The 16,080-nt window shown below is 64.8% G+C and overlaps 2 protein-coding genes across 2 annotated transcripts; both read left to right on the forward strand.

Moving 5' to 3' along the window:
• The first annotated feature begins 5,425 nt into the window (after positions 1-5,425).
• On the forward strand, positions 5,426-13,988 carry AJM1 (apical junction component 1 homolog). The gene is made up of 3 exons (XM_059865268.1): positions 5,426-5,596; positions 8,441-8,514; positions 10,234-13,988. Exon 3 carries the CDS (start codon positions 10,297-10,299, stop codon positions 13,522-13,524), a length of 3,228 nt encoding a protein of 1,075 aa, XP_059721251.1. The 5' UTR covers positions 5,426-5,596; positions 8,441-8,514; positions 10,234-10,296; the 3' UTR covers positions 13,525-13,988.
• A 398-nt stretch (positions 13,989-14,386) lies between these two features.
• On the forward strand, positions 14,387-15,977 carry PHPT1 (phosphohistidine phosphatase 1). The gene is made up of 3 exons (XM_059864965.1): positions 14,387-14,565; positions 14,699-14,823; positions 15,587-15,977. The coding sequence occupies exons 1-3, from the start codon at positions 14,424-14,426 to the stop codon at positions 15,677-15,679; spliced, it is 360 nt and encodes a 119-aa protein (XP_059720948.1). The 5' UTR covers positions 14,387-14,423; the 3' UTR covers positions 15,680-15,977.
• The last annotated feature ends 103 nt before the right edge of the window (positions 15,978-16,080 follow it).

Consider the following 16,080-nt stretch of genomic DNA (forward strand, 5'->3'; position numbering starts at 1 on the left):
AGGGAGAATGGGGAACAGAGAGCCCGAGAAAATGGGAAGGTATCAAATGATCAAATATTCATCCCCGCTGTAAATTGAGCAGCAGGATGGAGTGGAGCAGCCCCAACACTTCCCGGAGTCACCATATCATATATGAGTCCCCAGCACGGTGAGGCACTGGGTGCCAGTCACTCCCATTTCCCAACAGGGGTGTCACTGCCCACAGGGTGGGCATAGATGGGTGCCACAGCCCCCCATCCACATTTTGGGGTGCCCCGCGCCGTTCACCCAGCGCTGGAGCCCTCACCACTGCCTGGGTGGCTGTAGCCCATGAGGGGGACCCAGCACCCACCTCCTGCCCACAAGCCTGGCCAGCCCCAGCTGCAGCCTCTTCCCATGGAACCACGTCCTAGCGTGAGCAAGGCACGGACCCGGCATCGCCCCCCGGTGCTGCGGGTGGCACCCTGACCCCTCCCGGACTGCATTCGGGAAGCCGAGCGAGAGCCAGGAGCTGCCTCACCGGAGGCTCACGCTCGACTCGAGGCGCGGCCCAGCCCGCTCCCGGCGCAGTCATCACCCCGCGGGTGCAATCGCCCTGACACCGGCTCCGTCTCTCGCGTGGCCCCGGGGACAGGCCGGTGGTGCCAGAGCCGCGCTGTCGCCTCCCATCGCGTGCCCCGATGAGCCGAGCAGCCTCCCCCTCACTCGGCTCTGCCGGGGCCGCCCGGCCCTTCCTGGCACAGCCAGCTCGGGAACGCGTTCCAGCGGTGCCTAGGACACCGAGTCCCGAACTGCCGGCGGGGTCTGACAGTCCCAACCCTCCTTCCCAGAGAGCCCAGGGCCCCCGCGGGCAGGAGCAGCCCGCCCTGTCCCTTGGGCTGGCAAGAGCACCTCTGGGGGGACAGCTTGGCCCCCGGCTCCCCAAGCTGGGCATTTTGGGGACCTGTTGGCGACTTGGCACCTGCCAGCCGGCCACGTCCCGCTGGGCAGATCCCAGAGCGCAGCGGGCCTGGGCGGGCAGGGAGGATGCACCCTCTCGCCGTTCCTCAGTAACGCGCCCGGTACGGGGCAGATGTGGAAATTGTTTTTTTGTGTTTAATGTCCTTCCAGATATTTTTCCCCAATTGATTTCGGAGTTTCTCTGAGGAATCTCCTCATTTTGCTTTCTCAGAGTGGCCCATGTTGGCTTCCCCTGGCATCACCACACCAGTGCCCATGTCCCACTGCCAAACTGGGGCTGCTGGAGGGGTTGCATGTATGTATTTGAAAATACTGTTTGTCAAAATTTAGACAAACAGCATATTCAAATGAGATTTATTTTATAAAGCAGGTAAACCACTCAAAGCTCCACCAACACTTGAATACAGGTTTGTGATGTCAAATGGAATTGTTACTGACTGACTTGAGAATGCCCAAGATTTTAGGACAGCTAACCCAGAGGATTTCCTTTGGGCAGTGTCCCAACCAATGGGCAGAATTTCTGATGGCAGTCTTGCTGCTCCAAGTGGGATGGGCTCCACTGACCTCCACTGGGCCTTGTGGTCAGATCCTGGAATATAACAAGCTGGTTAGGAAAGGACCTTAAAGCCCATCCCATTCCACCCCTGTGCCATGGGCAGGGACACTGTCCACTGTCCCAGGGTGCTCCCAGTCCTGTCCAGCCTGGCCTTGGGCACTGCCCATGGATCCAGGGGCAGCCACAGCTGCTCTGGGCACCCTGTGCCAGGGCCTGCCCACCCTCCCAGGGAACAATTCCTAATTCCCAATATCCCATCCAGCCCTGCCCTCTGGCAGTGAGAAGCCGTTCCCTGTCCCCAGTCCCTCTCCAGCTCTCCTGGAGCCCCTTTAGGCACTGGAAGGGGCTCTGAAGTCTCCCCAAAGCCTTCTCCAGGCTGAACAATCCCAGCTCTCCCAGCCTGGCTCCAGAGCAGAAGGGCTCCAGCCCTCTGTTCTGTCAGCCCCCCTGGCTGGGGTCTGACTCTCTGTCCCTCCACAGCTGTCACACAGAGGTGACAGATCAGCCTGCCCAGGGACAGTTGGTGCCATGGCTCGCCTTAGTGTTGGGAAGGCCTCCATGCCTGCTGGGGCAGCTGCTGCTGCCACAGGTATCCTGGAGAAAACCCTTATTCTGGAGGCCTCCCCTCACTGCCCACCTGCTCTTACCCATACTTGCCTCCTGGTGAATCTCTGGCCCTCTTGGCAGTGTTTTGCAAATGCCCAGGAAGGTCTTTCTAATGCTTCAAAACTGTTTTATGCTGGCCCAGTCAGCTGTGCTCCCCTACTTATGTCCCTGTGACTGGTGGTCCCCACCAGTCTCCCCTGTCCCTGACCTCATTGCTGTGCCTCCACAGGTCCTGGTGTGACCTGAGGGCTGGCTCAGGGGACCTCCAAGCCCAAACCTGCTGGCCCCTGCCCCCATGCCCGGCCCCACCAGGGACAGCATCCCCAGCGCAGGCATGGGGGGCTCCTGTGCTGGGTGGTCCTTCCTGCTCTGAGCTGCACCAAGAGACAAAACAGGGCTGGATCAGGGGATCTCCTGTGCCAGGTTAACGTCAAATCTCACAGCGAGCTCTCAGCGCGGCCTCAATGAATTGGTCCTTGGGAAGGGCTGTGAGGCCCCAACACGCCCCCCCCCCCCCAAGCTTTGCAGCTGTGTAGGGCAGGTGTGACCTCAGATGTCCCTCCCAGGATGAGATCTGCCCTGCTTTGGGTCTCACCAAGTGTCCAGAGTCACAACAGACCTCCAGGGTGACCTTTGGCCATGTTGTTTCTCTGGCCTCAGCTCTGCTGGGCCCCATCAAAAGGGGAAACTAAGTCTGTCACCTCCAGACACTTTGGCCAGGTCCACACTGTCAGAGGCAGGTGGGGAAACTGAGTCACATGGTCAATATTCACACAATGAATATTGTGGCTCTGCTCCCTGTGGGGTCTGGGGGAGGACTCAGCACCAAGGAGGCAAAGGCCCCACAGAAAGAAGGATTTGCCCCCACACTGGCCCAGCTTGGCTGCCACTGGCCTTGACAGCAAGCCACAGTGGGGCAGCCCAGACACAGAGACAGGAGCTGCTCCTGCCTAGGGACAGGCACCAGGCTGGCCTTTTCCTTGTAGGATTGCAGGACCCAGGCTTGTGGGATCCCTCTGGCTACTTATGTGTTCCCACGGCACAACAGGGCCCCAGACAGCTCGGCCAGGGACAAGCCTGGACCCGCAGAGCCACGGCAGGGGCCTCTGTCCTCCACACAGGGATAGGGGACAGTTCCATCCCAACCTGCTCAGTCCTGCTGCCCACATGGCTGTGCCAAGGGGGTCCCCTCCATCTGAGGGGCTGCCACCCCTGTGGGTGTTGTTCACAAGGCCAGGGGCAGCCCCCCAGCCCTGCCATCCACCTCTTCTCAGTTCCTGGGGGGCTAGGGTTGCCTTCCCGGCCTGAGTGCCGCAGACTGGGAACCCAGGGTGTCACAGCCCAAAGCAGCAGCACGGCCCCGTGCTCAGGGCAGGTGACAGCCCTGAGCAGCCAGCACGACCACAGCCCTCAGGGGGATCTTCTCCTCTGCCACAGGCTGCCACTGGCTCGAGCAGAAGGAGGAGGAGCAGAAGGAGCAGGAGAAGGAGGAGGAGCAGGAGGGGAAGGCAGTGTCCAGAGCCCCATTGCCCTGAGCACATGACATGGCGCTGTCATCTCCGGTGCATGGAGACCTGCCCGTGGTGCAGTTGGATCCCTAAGCACCTTCCAACCTGGAATAACAGCCTCACACAGGGAGCAGATGGTCCCACTGGCCCCTGCCATGGGGCTTGGGGGACATGGTCCAACCCGTTTGCTCCCTGATTTCAGACCGGTGGTGACCACTCCAAAGCCCAGAGTTCCAGACAGGTGACCTCAATCCATGCAGGTGTCACCCAGGGCCACAGCTGCACGGACAGAGGGTGGCACTGTAGGGGATGCCCTAAGAGCAGCATCCTCCATGCGCGGACTCGGCATTCCACAGGGATGGGCTCTGGCATCGTTCGGGTGATTGCACCCGCGAGCGATGTGAAGCCTGCCCGGTGCTCCGGCGTGCATCAGTGGCCACATCGGCGATGCTCGGGGCTGGCTGGCTCGGGGTTGGCAGCAGGCAGGAGCAGATGGAGCAGCACGGCGGGGACCGAGGGGACAGGAAGCCGGGGGCAGGGGGAGCGGCTGGACCAGCAGCCGGAGCCCTGTGTCCTGCAGAGAGGAACATGGAAGTGCCGGGGAGTGCGTGGGGGGCGGGGGTGATGGGGCCCATCTGAACATGGTGCGGGGCTCCCTTGGCCCCGTGTGTGCAGCAGGGACAGGCTCACCCCGCTCCCAGCTCCTCCTCCAGTTCCTGTGCCACTCGTCAATGCAATGAGTTCCTGGCGCTCAGCCCGGCCCCCAGGGCACACACAGCTGGTGCCAGTGGGCTGGGCAATGCCCACTGCTCCCAAGGGCATTCCTGCAGGAATCACAGCAGTGCCAGCCCGCCACAGGCCCGCCAGCACCACTCTGCCTGGTGCAGGCACCAGAGACAGTGGAAGTCTGTTCCGGCAGCTGCAGTGGAAGAAGGAAAGGGTCTTGGCTACAGAGATTTTGAATCAAGCAAATCCCGGGGTGCACCTGCCATGCAGAAACATGGAGAGCAGCAGCCTTGGATCAGGGCTTGGAGCCATGGCAGGTACTGGTGGGTCCCAGGGCCATGGCCATGGCTCCTTGCCAGGGCACCCACAGGTGCTGGGGCTGCCCCCGGAGCAGTGGGCAGTGGAGGGCACCTCAAGGAGGTGACGGGGGGAAACTGAGGCACAGCTGTGACTCAGGGGCCGTGCTCTGCATCTCCAGATGCTGGGGCCTGAGTGTGCTGGGAGCTGTTCTGTGCCTCCTTCATCCATCTCCATCACTGAGCATCCCCTGTGGGCTCCAGCCACCACAGGCAGTGACAGCCCCGGAGACTCTGGGAAAACGAGGCCATTCCATGGAGGAGCTTAGCAGGGGATTTCGCTGCCCAGTCAGCCCCGGCCGCGCAGGGCCGCGGCGATGGGGCAAGGTCAGGCAGGACAGGCCCGGGGGGCTGCCGACACTGGGCAGCTGCCGTTGCAAGGCCCCCGTGCCTGCGGGGGCCGTGAGGTCTCTGTACAGGGTGTGGGGCTGAGCCCGTGTGCCCCCGCGGGCACCGGGGGTCCCGCGGACACTCACAGCCATGGAGCGGGGAAACCTGAGGGGATGGCACCAGGGGCCCCCAGACCCTGCCCGGAGGTCCCGGGGGAAGAGAGGGTGCTGCGAGGGGTGGGGGGGGCCGGGAACCGGGGCCGAGCGGAACCGGGCGGGGGAGTGGACATGGATGGGGATGGGGATGATGGGGATGAGGACCGGCCTGGGGGCGGTGCCGGGGGAGGCTCCGGTCCCGGCCCCGCCAGTAACTCCGCCTGCCGTATTAATGGGAAAACAAGCGGCTGCAGAGCGTTGGGCCGAGCCGTGCCGTGCCGTGCCGCCGTGCCGTGCCTTGCCTTGCCGGATCGGGCGGAGCCGGGCCATGGTCCCCAGGGCGGTGGCAGCCCCAGCCTAGCGCGACGGCGGCGGCTGGGGGATGCGGCGGGAGCCGCCAGAGCGGCTGGCGCGGACCAGGTAAGGGGGTCCCGGGCAGGGGGCTGGGGGTTGCTGTACCCCCGGAGGCTCCCACTCGCGGGTCGCCCCTCGACCATCGCCTCGCCTCGCATCGTATCTTCCCCTTTGCCCCCCACCGTGTTCTACATCTCCATCCTATTCCCCGAAGATCTTCCCGGGGCATCCCAACCCCCAGGCTCCCCACACCATCGTCCCGTGCCCCACATCCCCGTCCCCGTCTGTCTGTGCTCCCTCCATTCCTCCAGTCTCAGCGGGGCCATCCCCATCCCGTGATCCCGAGCCGAGTCATCCCACCCCATCGCAACGGTATTTCGGGGTTCTTCATACTCCCGTGTGCCCTATCCCCATCCTCATCTCCCAGCCCCAGCCCCATCCTCATCTCCGTCCCATCCCACCGCAGCGCTCGAGCCGAGCCATGTCACCCCTCCCCCCGGTGCCCAGCTCAGCGCCCTGCGCGGCCCAGCGGGCCCGGTGCCTCCCGGTGCCGGTGCGCAGCGGGGTGGGGGTAGCCGGGGCCACCGCCCCGGCGTCTGCGGCAGCGCCTTGGGACAGACCCGCCCCCCTCCGGGGGCCACTCCATGCACGGTCCCCCCAGCCCCGACCCCACAACTCGCCCTCCCGGCTTGCTCCTGGTTCCCCTGTCCCCCGGCCTTGCCCGTTTGCGGGTGCCCCCCACGCTGAGGGACTAGAGGGGCCACGGGTCAGGCGGTCCCCTGCACCCTGGGGTGCTGCTCCCCCGGCAGGATGACTCCTCCGGGGGCACATGCTGCGTCCGGGTTTGGCAGCCATCTGTGCCCGGTGGGCTTGGGACAGAGGGCGATGTGGCAGTGCCAGGGGCAGAGGGGCTCATTGACGGGGCTGGGGAGCACAGAGTGGAGGGGCTCTCTGATGTGTAGGGCGGGCAACCGCCACAGGGGCACAGGGCACCATGTGCGTATCCTGGGGGTGGCACGGGGAGTGGGAGGGAGCATCTATTTGCCACGGATACGGAGCAGCGGCAGGATGGGCAGTGGGCTCCCTCACCACAGACCGTGTCGGCTGCCAGCTACCACTGCGGGAAGTGCCCAGGCATCAGCGGCTATCAGTGTTCCGCTGACATACACACGGGGCACAGGCCCGTGCGCAGCTGGGCTGGCTGTGCACAGCGGGCACACATGGGCACAGACACTGCCCCCACGGCAGCTGCTGGTGGGACCTCCAGCATCATCTGCTCGAGCAGTGTTTGCAGCAGGACGCTGTTCTTGGCTCCCTGTCCCGATGCAGGGGCCGCTGGAGCGCTCAAGGCAGCACTTGGGGCAGTCCTGGGGCAGAGCTGGGGCCATGCTGGGGCAGTACTGGGGCCATGCTGGGCAGTGCTGGGGCAGAGCTGGGGCCATGCTGGGCAGTGCTGGGGCAGTGCTGGGGCCATGCTCATGCTGCTGGCTGTGCCCACAGGGCTATGCGTGCAGTGGGCCTGGTGCAGCGCAGTGTGTGCTGGGGGTGCCTGGGGGGGAGCCAGTGCAGTGTGCTCAGCACTCTGCATGTGCAGGCAGTGTGCAGGCACCATACCTACTGCAGCACTCCTGTGTGCTCAGCAGGATGCGTGTGGGCAGCGAGCAGGCAGGATGGGCAGCAATGCCCGTGCAGTGTGCGGGCAAGGGTGGGCAGTGTGTGGGCAGGGTGCGCAGGGCAGTGTCCTGGCAAGGCACCAAGTGCAGGATGGGCAGGCAGCAGCCCTTGCCATGTGCAGAGACAGGCAGCGAGTGGGCAGTGCTGAGGGCAGCACGAGCAGGCCGTGCACTGGCAGGGCTGTGTGTATGGGCAGCTTGGGGCACAGTGCAGGCAGTGTGCGGGCAGTGTGCAGGCAGTGCTCGCTGTGGTTGTGGGGCAGGAAGGGTACTGCATTGCGTGGGCAGTGTGGGGTGCGGTGGTGGGGGGTCTGCACTCCTCCCCCCACAGCCCTCACGTGGCACATGCAGGCAGTGACCCAGTTCCGGGCATCCTCCGTGGGCCCCTCTGGCAGCGGGGTCGCCCCCGGCCCAGCCCCCCGTGCTGCCGGAGCCTGGTGTCCACGGGCAGCATGGAGAGAACAGCGCGTGGGCCCATGCCAGGAGTAAGGGCAGGACCCCACGGGGGACGGCTCCCGTCCACTCCTGGGCACCGGCCGCTCTGCAAGTGCTGTCGGCAGGTGTCACATCCACAGGGTGACACCGTGTGGGCATCCTGGGTAGGGAGGCTGGCCCCTGCCGAAACTGGGCAGTGCTGGGTGCCAAGGGGGCATCCAACCAACCGGATGCCCACCAGCCGGAGGGGTGGAGAGCAGAGGGGATGCAGAACCCTCTCCCTGCAGAGTTGGTGTCAGAGGCTGGTGGGCATGTGAGCATAATGGCACTGGCAGCACCGTGGGGCCATCCCTGCTCTGCCCCCCTCAATAGGCAGAGGCTTCCTGCAGCTGCAGGAGGGCTCTGCTCTCCGTGCAGTGCCACAGAGCCCCAGCCCCCCGCGCAAGCCTCCCCCTGCATCCACACTGTCCGCACCCACGCTGTCCTCGCAGAGGAGGAATAATTTGGAGAAACCATGGCAACCCCACAGCTCCACCGGCAGTGGGTGCCGCTGGGTGGGTGGAAGACATGCATGTGCCCGTGGGATGCAGCGCCCACATCCCCAGTGCACAGGGATGCACGTAGTGGCCTCGCTGGGTGACAGTTCTTTGGGTGACAGTTCTTTTTGGTTCAGCAGGGCTGTGGCTGCAGGGGTCTCTTGAGGGTGCTCCATGTGCTCACAAGGCATCCATGGCCTCGGCAGCCACACCTCCACCACACTGGGGATGCCCAAGGAGACTCATGTGCCTTGTTTGTTTTGCAGGGCTGGGATGGAGCCACCACAGGCCCCTCGGCCACCTCAGCCCACCCACCCCCTCACTGCTGCTGCTGGACCAGGTAGGACCTTGGGCTACAGTTCCCTGCCTACCAGCCACCCTGACACCACAGGAATGGGCTTCCCAATGCCACTGTCACCATCGCTGTGGCATGGGGTGCTGCTTTGATGGATCCAGCCCAGCTCCCACATACTGTAACACAGCAGAGCCAGTACTGGGCCACCTTTTCGGGGGCAAACCTGCCCTCCCAGCTCTGCAGGGGGGCACTGGGACCCCCATCTCCTTTCTCATGGCATCTTGCTCTCCCCCACCCATCACATGGACAGATACCCCAAGGCCATTGGAGTAACCTCAGCTCTGGCATCTGCATCCCCCCAGCTTTGGAGCAGGTAATGAGGAGGAACCCAAATCCCCTCCCCATCTCTGCTCAGTCAATGCTTCTTGCTAAATAAAGGCAATTCTTTTTCTCTAAGAAACATCCCCCCTGTGGTCCTCTGCTGCTCTTTAAAGCCAAGTGTCCACCCATCTTTAGTGCAACACAGAGCAGCCAGCGTCAACCAGCGCACCCAGGCCCCTGGTGGCCACAACACCCAATGCTCAGAGGACGTGGTGAGGTGACAGCTGGGGGGGGTCCCTGTTGTGGGCAGAGAAGATGCACATCTCCCAGTGCTGGTGACAACCCATGGCAGCTCTCAAAGGGCTGGTAGGGAAGGTCAGTGCTACAACCCACTTAGTCCTGTGGGCAGACCCCTTCCTCTCTCCCCACCATGCACTGTGGCAACCTTGTGCTGATGACCTCATTGTCACACAGCTGTGTCACACTGTGGCTGGGGACTCTGCCTACTCTGGCCACCCAACAGCATTGTCCCAGAGCACTGGGGTGCTTGGTGATGGCACACAGTGGGTGTCAGACCCCATGTCCCACAGCAGCTGAAGCCACCATCAGACTCGCTTTCTAGCCCAGGGGGGGACATGTCACAGCCATGGGTCACAGAAGACAACAAAGCCAGCGGGAACTGAGCCAGCACAGCTCCTCTGGCACAGGGAGGGGATGCAGGAATCACTGCTGACATGTGGGTTCGGGCATCCACCACAACACCCCTCTGCCATCCCTGATCTGAAAGATCCAGAGAGTGTGCAATTCTGTGCAGCCAGCACTGTGACCACCCCACATGGGTGTTTGTAGGCCACAGTGGGTGCAGCCACCACAGGGAGGGGTTGTAGCTCCTGCCTCCTACAGAGCCCCAGACCGTGGGGGCTTCCCAGCCAACATGGTGGGTGCTCATGGTGCCTGTCCCTGGGCCCTGGTTCCACCTGCAGTGCTGGGACGTGGGTACACACAGTCCCAGGAGATCCCTCACCACTCCGGTGCTCTCACCAGGGCTGAGCACACACTCCCCATGGAAAACCCTGGTGTTGAACCCTCACAGCCCTGCTCAGAACTGCCAATTCTGTGATTCTGCAAGATAGTCTCTGTGCCCTGTGGGCCAGGAAGAGGGCACAGTACTCTGTGTTCTCCTCTTGCTGTGCTGAGCTGGTATGCAGTTCCCTGGCTGCCCTCATCGGTGTCCTGCCAGCTGCTCCATGATTTGCACCCTGGATCTGGAGACTTTTTCCAGTTTCTTCCTCCAGTTGATTGACTATCGACAGCAGCAGAGGCTGGGATGCCCCCAAACCTTCCTTTCTGAAGAGATGGCCAATCCCCAACTCTGAGCCAGGAGCTGTGGGGATTGATACGAGGTCACTCCAGGATTGAGGCACCTCATATGTTCTCTTGCAGGGTGGGCTGCCGTCCTCTGAGGCCGTGTGACAGGGAACTGGCAGAAGAAGAGTCGCTTTTAAGATGACACGAACAGACCCACCTGACATTCTGGTGTCCACGGTGTACCAAGACATCAAGGTGGCAACAGCAGCCCCTGGGGATTCCTTTGTCTGTCAGCCCCTAGCACAATGTGACGCCTCCATGTCCTCCTCCCTGTCCTGCGAGCCGCAGCCCTTCAACAAGCGCCACTGTAGGAGTTTCGACTTCATCGAGTCGTTGGAAGAGCTGGGCACCCCCTCGGCCATGGAGCGCGCCTGTCCGCGCCCCGGCATGCCTGAGCCCACGCCGGGGCCGCCGGGCAGGCAGGCGCCACCGAAGCCAGACCCTTACAGCGGCAGAGCCCCCGCGCCGCGGAGCGAGCCGAAGCGCCGAGCCCGCTCCAAGAGCGCCCCGCGGGTGAAGTCCACCCTGACCCCGGTGCCCATCACCGTGGCGGCATCACCGCCGCCAGCCCGGCGTGGGCGGGAGGTGCTGCGGGTGGCACGGGAGCCCTCCCGCACTGATCCCTCGCCGCGCCGCGAGGGCCCGATGCCGCTGCGGGCGGCCAACGAGGTTCACCCCATCAAGCTGCAGCCGCAGCGGAGCAGCGTCAGCCGCATATCCCCGCTCTGCCTGGGCAGCAACTGCTACGAGGAAGGGCCGGGGGCGAAGGTGGGCGTCAGCCCACACGTCAAGTGCCGTGTGGACATTAAGCCGGACGAGGCAGTGCTGGTGCACACGGCGCGAAGCCTGCGGGCAGCCCCAAACCGTCCGGAGCCGCCGCGTTGGCCCCGCACCCCTGGGGCCGCCCGCAGCCTGACCGTGCCAGGGAGCCGGCAGGCGTCCGCGTCCCGCACGCCCACCCCCAGCGACTCTTACAGCGGGGACCCTCCTCTGCTGCCCTACCCCGGTGAGTACTACGAGGCAGACCCCCGGGCACTGGCGTACCAGACAGTGCCCGTGCCAGCCTCACGGGAATTCAGGGAGTACCCCGACAGGGGCTGCATGACCTTTTCGGCCCCCGGCGTTCCAGCCAAGTTCTTCTACGCAGAGGAGTCGGCGCGTTGCCCCAGCCTTGCCATGCCCCTCCGCAGCTCTGGCTATGCCAGCTACCCCTACCCCAGCCGCCATGCCGTGCCCCAGCCCTTCTACACAGAGGACCCGGCCAAGGCTGCTGCTCACACGATGCCGCCCCGGACGTTGTACGTGGAGGAGCCGCGGGGTTACCCGGTGCAGGAGGCACCTGCCCGCACCTTCTATGGGGATGAGCCCCGCTACTACGCCCCGCGTGGGACCCCTGTCAAAACCCTCTACGCCGAGGACGCTCGGACATACCAAGCACTCGGCTCCTCCCCGCGGCTGCTCTACGCTGAGGACTACGGGAAGTACCGGGAGCGGGAGGTGCTGTCGCGCACGTGCCCCCCGCCGCGCAGCGCGCAGCCCCTGCACTTCGGGGACTGGTACTGCCCCGAGCGGGCCACGCTGCCCTACCAGAGCCTGCAACTGTCTCGCTTCACCCCACAGCCGGCCGGGCGTGAGGCCATGTTCTCTTCCTGGCATGCCAGCTACGGCGTGACTCCACCGCGGCTGGGCCGGGAGACCCAGCACTACTCCAAATCCTGGGACAACATCCTGGCGCCAGCAGCACGCAGGGAGGAGGCCCTGCTGCGTGGGCGCAGCTACGAGAACCTGCTCGCCCATGAAGAGCACCGTGCCTTATCCCCCGAGGAGCACCGGCAGCCTGTGGTGATCAACCTATCAAGTTCACCCAAGCGCTATGCGGCCCTGTCCCTCTCCGAGAGCTCCATCCTCGAGCGGGTACATGCCGACGGCAGCCGTGGGCCCCCAGGCCGCTCCTGGTACGTCACGCCGGAGATCACCATCACCGACAACGACATCCGCGCCGAGGGGCTGGGCCGGAGCGAAAGGCGCTCGGCCAGCTGGGACATGCTGGACGCAGGCCGGGAGTGCAGGCCCTACGCTGTGCCCTGCGCCCCACAGCCCAGCCCGAGGGAGGGCGGCTCGGGGCGCCAGCGGAGCCTGGAGCAGCTGGACGAACTCATTACCGACCTTGTCATTGACTACAAGCCGACACCAGGCCAACGCTCCGGGGACAGGGACAGCCTCGCGGAGCAGCTCAAGCAGCTCCTGGGCAGCAGCGCCTCGGGCCCCCCCCGGCGGGGCGAGGGCAGGCGGGTCCCTCACAACGTGCCCGAGGGACCCCGACCCACAAAGGAGCAGCCGGGCCCCAGCTCCCATTCTGGCACCCCGCGCCGCCCACCAGCCACCGGCCCCTTTGAAAAGTCACCGGAGAACTGCTCGCCCGACCTGAGTGCTGAGGAGGACGACATGATGATGTGCTCCAATGCCAAGTGCCGGCGCACGGAGACCATGTTCAACGCCTGCCTCTACTTCAAATCATGCCACAGCTGCTACACCTACTACTGCTCCCGGCACTGCCGGCGCGAGGACTGGGACACGCACAAGGCCAGCTGCGTCTACGGGCGGGTGGGCAGCGTCTGCCGCCATGTCCTGCAGTTCTGCCGCGAGAACACCGAGGTGCACAAGGCTTTCTCACGCATCGCCAAGGTGGGATACCTCTCCCGCGGCCGTGGTGTCCTCTTCCTGGGCTTCCCCAATGCGGGCTCCGCCGAGAACTTTCTCCAGTTTGGGCTGGAGAGCCTGCTGATGTCCCCCACGTACCTGTCCCTGCGGGAGCTGGACAGCTACTCAGACAACCTGGGGGAGTATGCCCAGGAGCTGCGGGAGACAGGCAACCAGTACGACCCCAACGAATGTTTTCTGCTGAATGTAACCGTGGCCGTCACTCAGAAAGTGCCAGAGAGGCCGTCACCGAAGATGCAGGTGCCGACGGTCAGGAAATATGCCAAGGTGGCCTTAGCCTCCTCCAGCCCTGAGAAGAAGATCTTGAAGAAGGAGAGGGACATGGAAACGTTGATCCTCACACCACCGCCCGGTACGGCGGACATCGACAAGGAGGGGGAGGAGGGCCGGAAGGCACGGGAGGTCTGCTTCATCAACATTCAGCGGGAGCTGCGCATCCGCGGCGTCTTCCTGCGTCACGAATTCCCCACTGTCTACGAGCAGCTCTGCGACTTCGTGGAGAGCAACAAGCGCTTCACCCCCACCACCATCTACCCCATCGACAAGAGGACGGGCAAACAGTTCATGTGCATGATTATGGCGGCCTCCGAGCCTCGCACCCTCGACTGGGTGGCCAGCCCCAACCTCCTGGACGACATCATGTGAACGCAGGGCGGGGCGCACCCCCTCTGTCGATATGTGCTGTCCTGTCTGAACCCCCTCGGCTGTTACACCAAGGGGAGGGGGCTGCGGACAGCCGACAGTGCTGGGTGGACCGGGCGGTGACAGGAGCACAGCCCGAAGCTTACCCTGGAGCCCAGAGCCTGGGGAGCCCCTGCAGAGCCCTCTCGGGTGAGCGGTGCTTGGCCAGAGCGGCGGTGCCCCGCACCCCCCCAACCCCTGCCCACCGGGGCTGCCGGAACCCAGAGCCCCTCGGGCCTGCCCCAGGGTCCCCTCAGCACGGAGGGTCCCTCAGCGGCCATACCCAGCGCCTGGGACTGGGCTGCACCAGGACCGTGTCCCCGCCGTGTCAGTGTAGCCTGTGCTGTTACTGCGGGAGCGTCAGGTGCTGGGGGGGGGCCTGGGATCCCACGCGGGCTCTGGGCACAGAGCGGGCCAGGGCTGGGGGGTCCCTGGACGCTGCCGGGGGAGGGGGATCGCGGGGGGCGGGCGGGGGGCTCTGACCGGGGTCAGGGGTAATCGCCAGTGAGAGGTGACCGTGGCGGGGATCAGAGAAGGCGAGGCAGAGCCGGGGTCGTGGCCAAGGCCCGTCACCTGGGGCGCCCGCTCCGCGCTGCCCAGCCCTGCTCCCCGCTATCGATCCCACTACCGACACCGGCCGCAGCGCCCTCCCCCAGAGCCGCTGCCCGGCGGGACCCCGCGCCGGCTGGGGGCGGAGCCTGGCTCCGCGAGCGCTGGTTGGACGCCGGTCGGAGGAGGTGGAAACACGGGCAGGAGCCTGGCGCTGGTTGGACACCGGGTGGAGGAGGCGGGAACACGGGCAGGAGCCGGGCGCTGGTTGGACGCCGAGCGGAGGAGGCGGGCACGGCGCGCGGGCGGCAGCGATGGCGGGCTCAGCGCTGTCGCGGGTGCCGGACGTGCAGATTGATGGCGACGGTGTCTTCAAGTACGTGCTGGTGCGGGTGCGCGGGGCCGGCGCGCCCGCCAAGGACGTCGTGCGAGGCCACAGCTGGGCCGAGTACCACGGTGAGGGGCGTCGGGAGTGCGGGGCGAGGCTGTGGCCCAGGGAAGCGGGCGGGGGCTTGCCGGGCGTCTGGCCCGTCCCGGGGCGGCGGCTGAGGCGGTGGGTCCCCGCGCCACCCCCGCTCCCTCCCTGCAGCCGACCTGTTCGAGCGCACCGCGGAGGAGCTGGCGCGGCACGGCCTGAGCTGCGAGTGCCTGGGCGGCGGCCGCCTATCACACCGCCCTGAAGAGAGGAAGATCCACGTCTACGGGTACTCGGTGGTAAGCAGGAGCCGGGGGGACCCACGCATGGCTGCGGCATTTCAGTTCACGGGGTGGGTCCCACTAACGGCGGCCGAGTTGGCATCGCATCCCTTCGGGGGTGGAAGGGCTGAGAGGGGCGGCCCTCCCGGGGCTCCTGGGCGTTCTCCCGAGTGCCCCAGGGAGGGGAGACTTCGCAGAGCCCTTTCGGGTGAGCAGTGCTTGGCCAAAGCAGGGTCACCCCATGAACTCCCCAGCACCTGCCTATGGGGTTGCCAGACACCCAGAGTCCCCGGAGGTCCCATGGGTACCGTGGCTGTACCCAACACTGGGTGCTGCCAGGGGGAATTGGGCTGCACAAGAACCCTGTCTCAGCTTTGTGTGTCTCTAGGGTGTTCCTGCAGGAGTGTCAGGTGGGTGCTGTAGGGGCCTTCTAAGGATGACTGGAGGCACTCTTGGGGACATCATGCTGGGTCCCTGGATGCTGACCCCAGCCCAGGGCTGTGCTGCAGCACCAGCTGTGCTGGGTGCTGAGTGCAGAGCCCAGCTGGGACCAGGGCAGGGTGCTGGTCCCTAGGTCACAGTGCACACAGTTTTCCCAGCTTCAGAGTGGCACTGTCCTCTTGCCTGGGTGCTACACCAGCCTCAGCTGGAGTCAGGAAGGACTGGCACAGGCTCTGTGGCCTCTCTGCTGCTGGGGTCTGCCAGAGTTGCCCTGGGGATTTGCTAGGCTTCCCTGCAAGTTCTCACCAGCTCCCCTTGGGAACCCTCTTTTCCTATGCAGGGCTTTGGACGAGCTGACCATGCTGTGACCACAGAGAAGCTGAAGGCAGAGTATCCCGACTATGAGATTACCTGGGCAGATGAAGGGTACTGACTCCTCTGTCTGTGGTGCCAGCCCAGAACTGGCACAGCTGTGTGCAGCACCGGGGTGGTGGCAGCAGGCTCCCCATGCTCCGCCATGCTCCAGGCTCTCCTGATTTTCGTCTGTGTTGAACTCGCCCGTTCTCCACTATCACCAGACTGTCCCCGTGCCAGGTGCTCCCACCTCCCTGGCCTGGCAAAGCTGGTGAAGCCAGTGGTTGCTCTGCCCCAGCCTCCTGGTGCCAGGGGCTCATCCACATGTATCTGTGAGAATTAAAGTCGTTGGAGGAGCACAGCTGCTCTTGTGGCCATCCTCACGACTCGGCTGCTCCTTCCCAGGTTTGGGTTATGCCTGTTGACAGTGGAAGGGACCCCCCCAGGTCATCTGCCCCTTGAGGGGGGCCTGGCATGGGA

Source organism: Haemorhous mexicanus, chromosome 21 (genome assembly GCF_027477595.1).
Source record: "Haemorhous mexicanus isolate bHaeMex1 chromosome 21, bHaeMex1.pri, whole genome shotgun sequence".
NCBI classification, from domain to species: Eukaryota; Metazoa; Chordata; class Aves; order Passeriformes; family Fringillidae; genus Haemorhous; species Haemorhous mexicanus.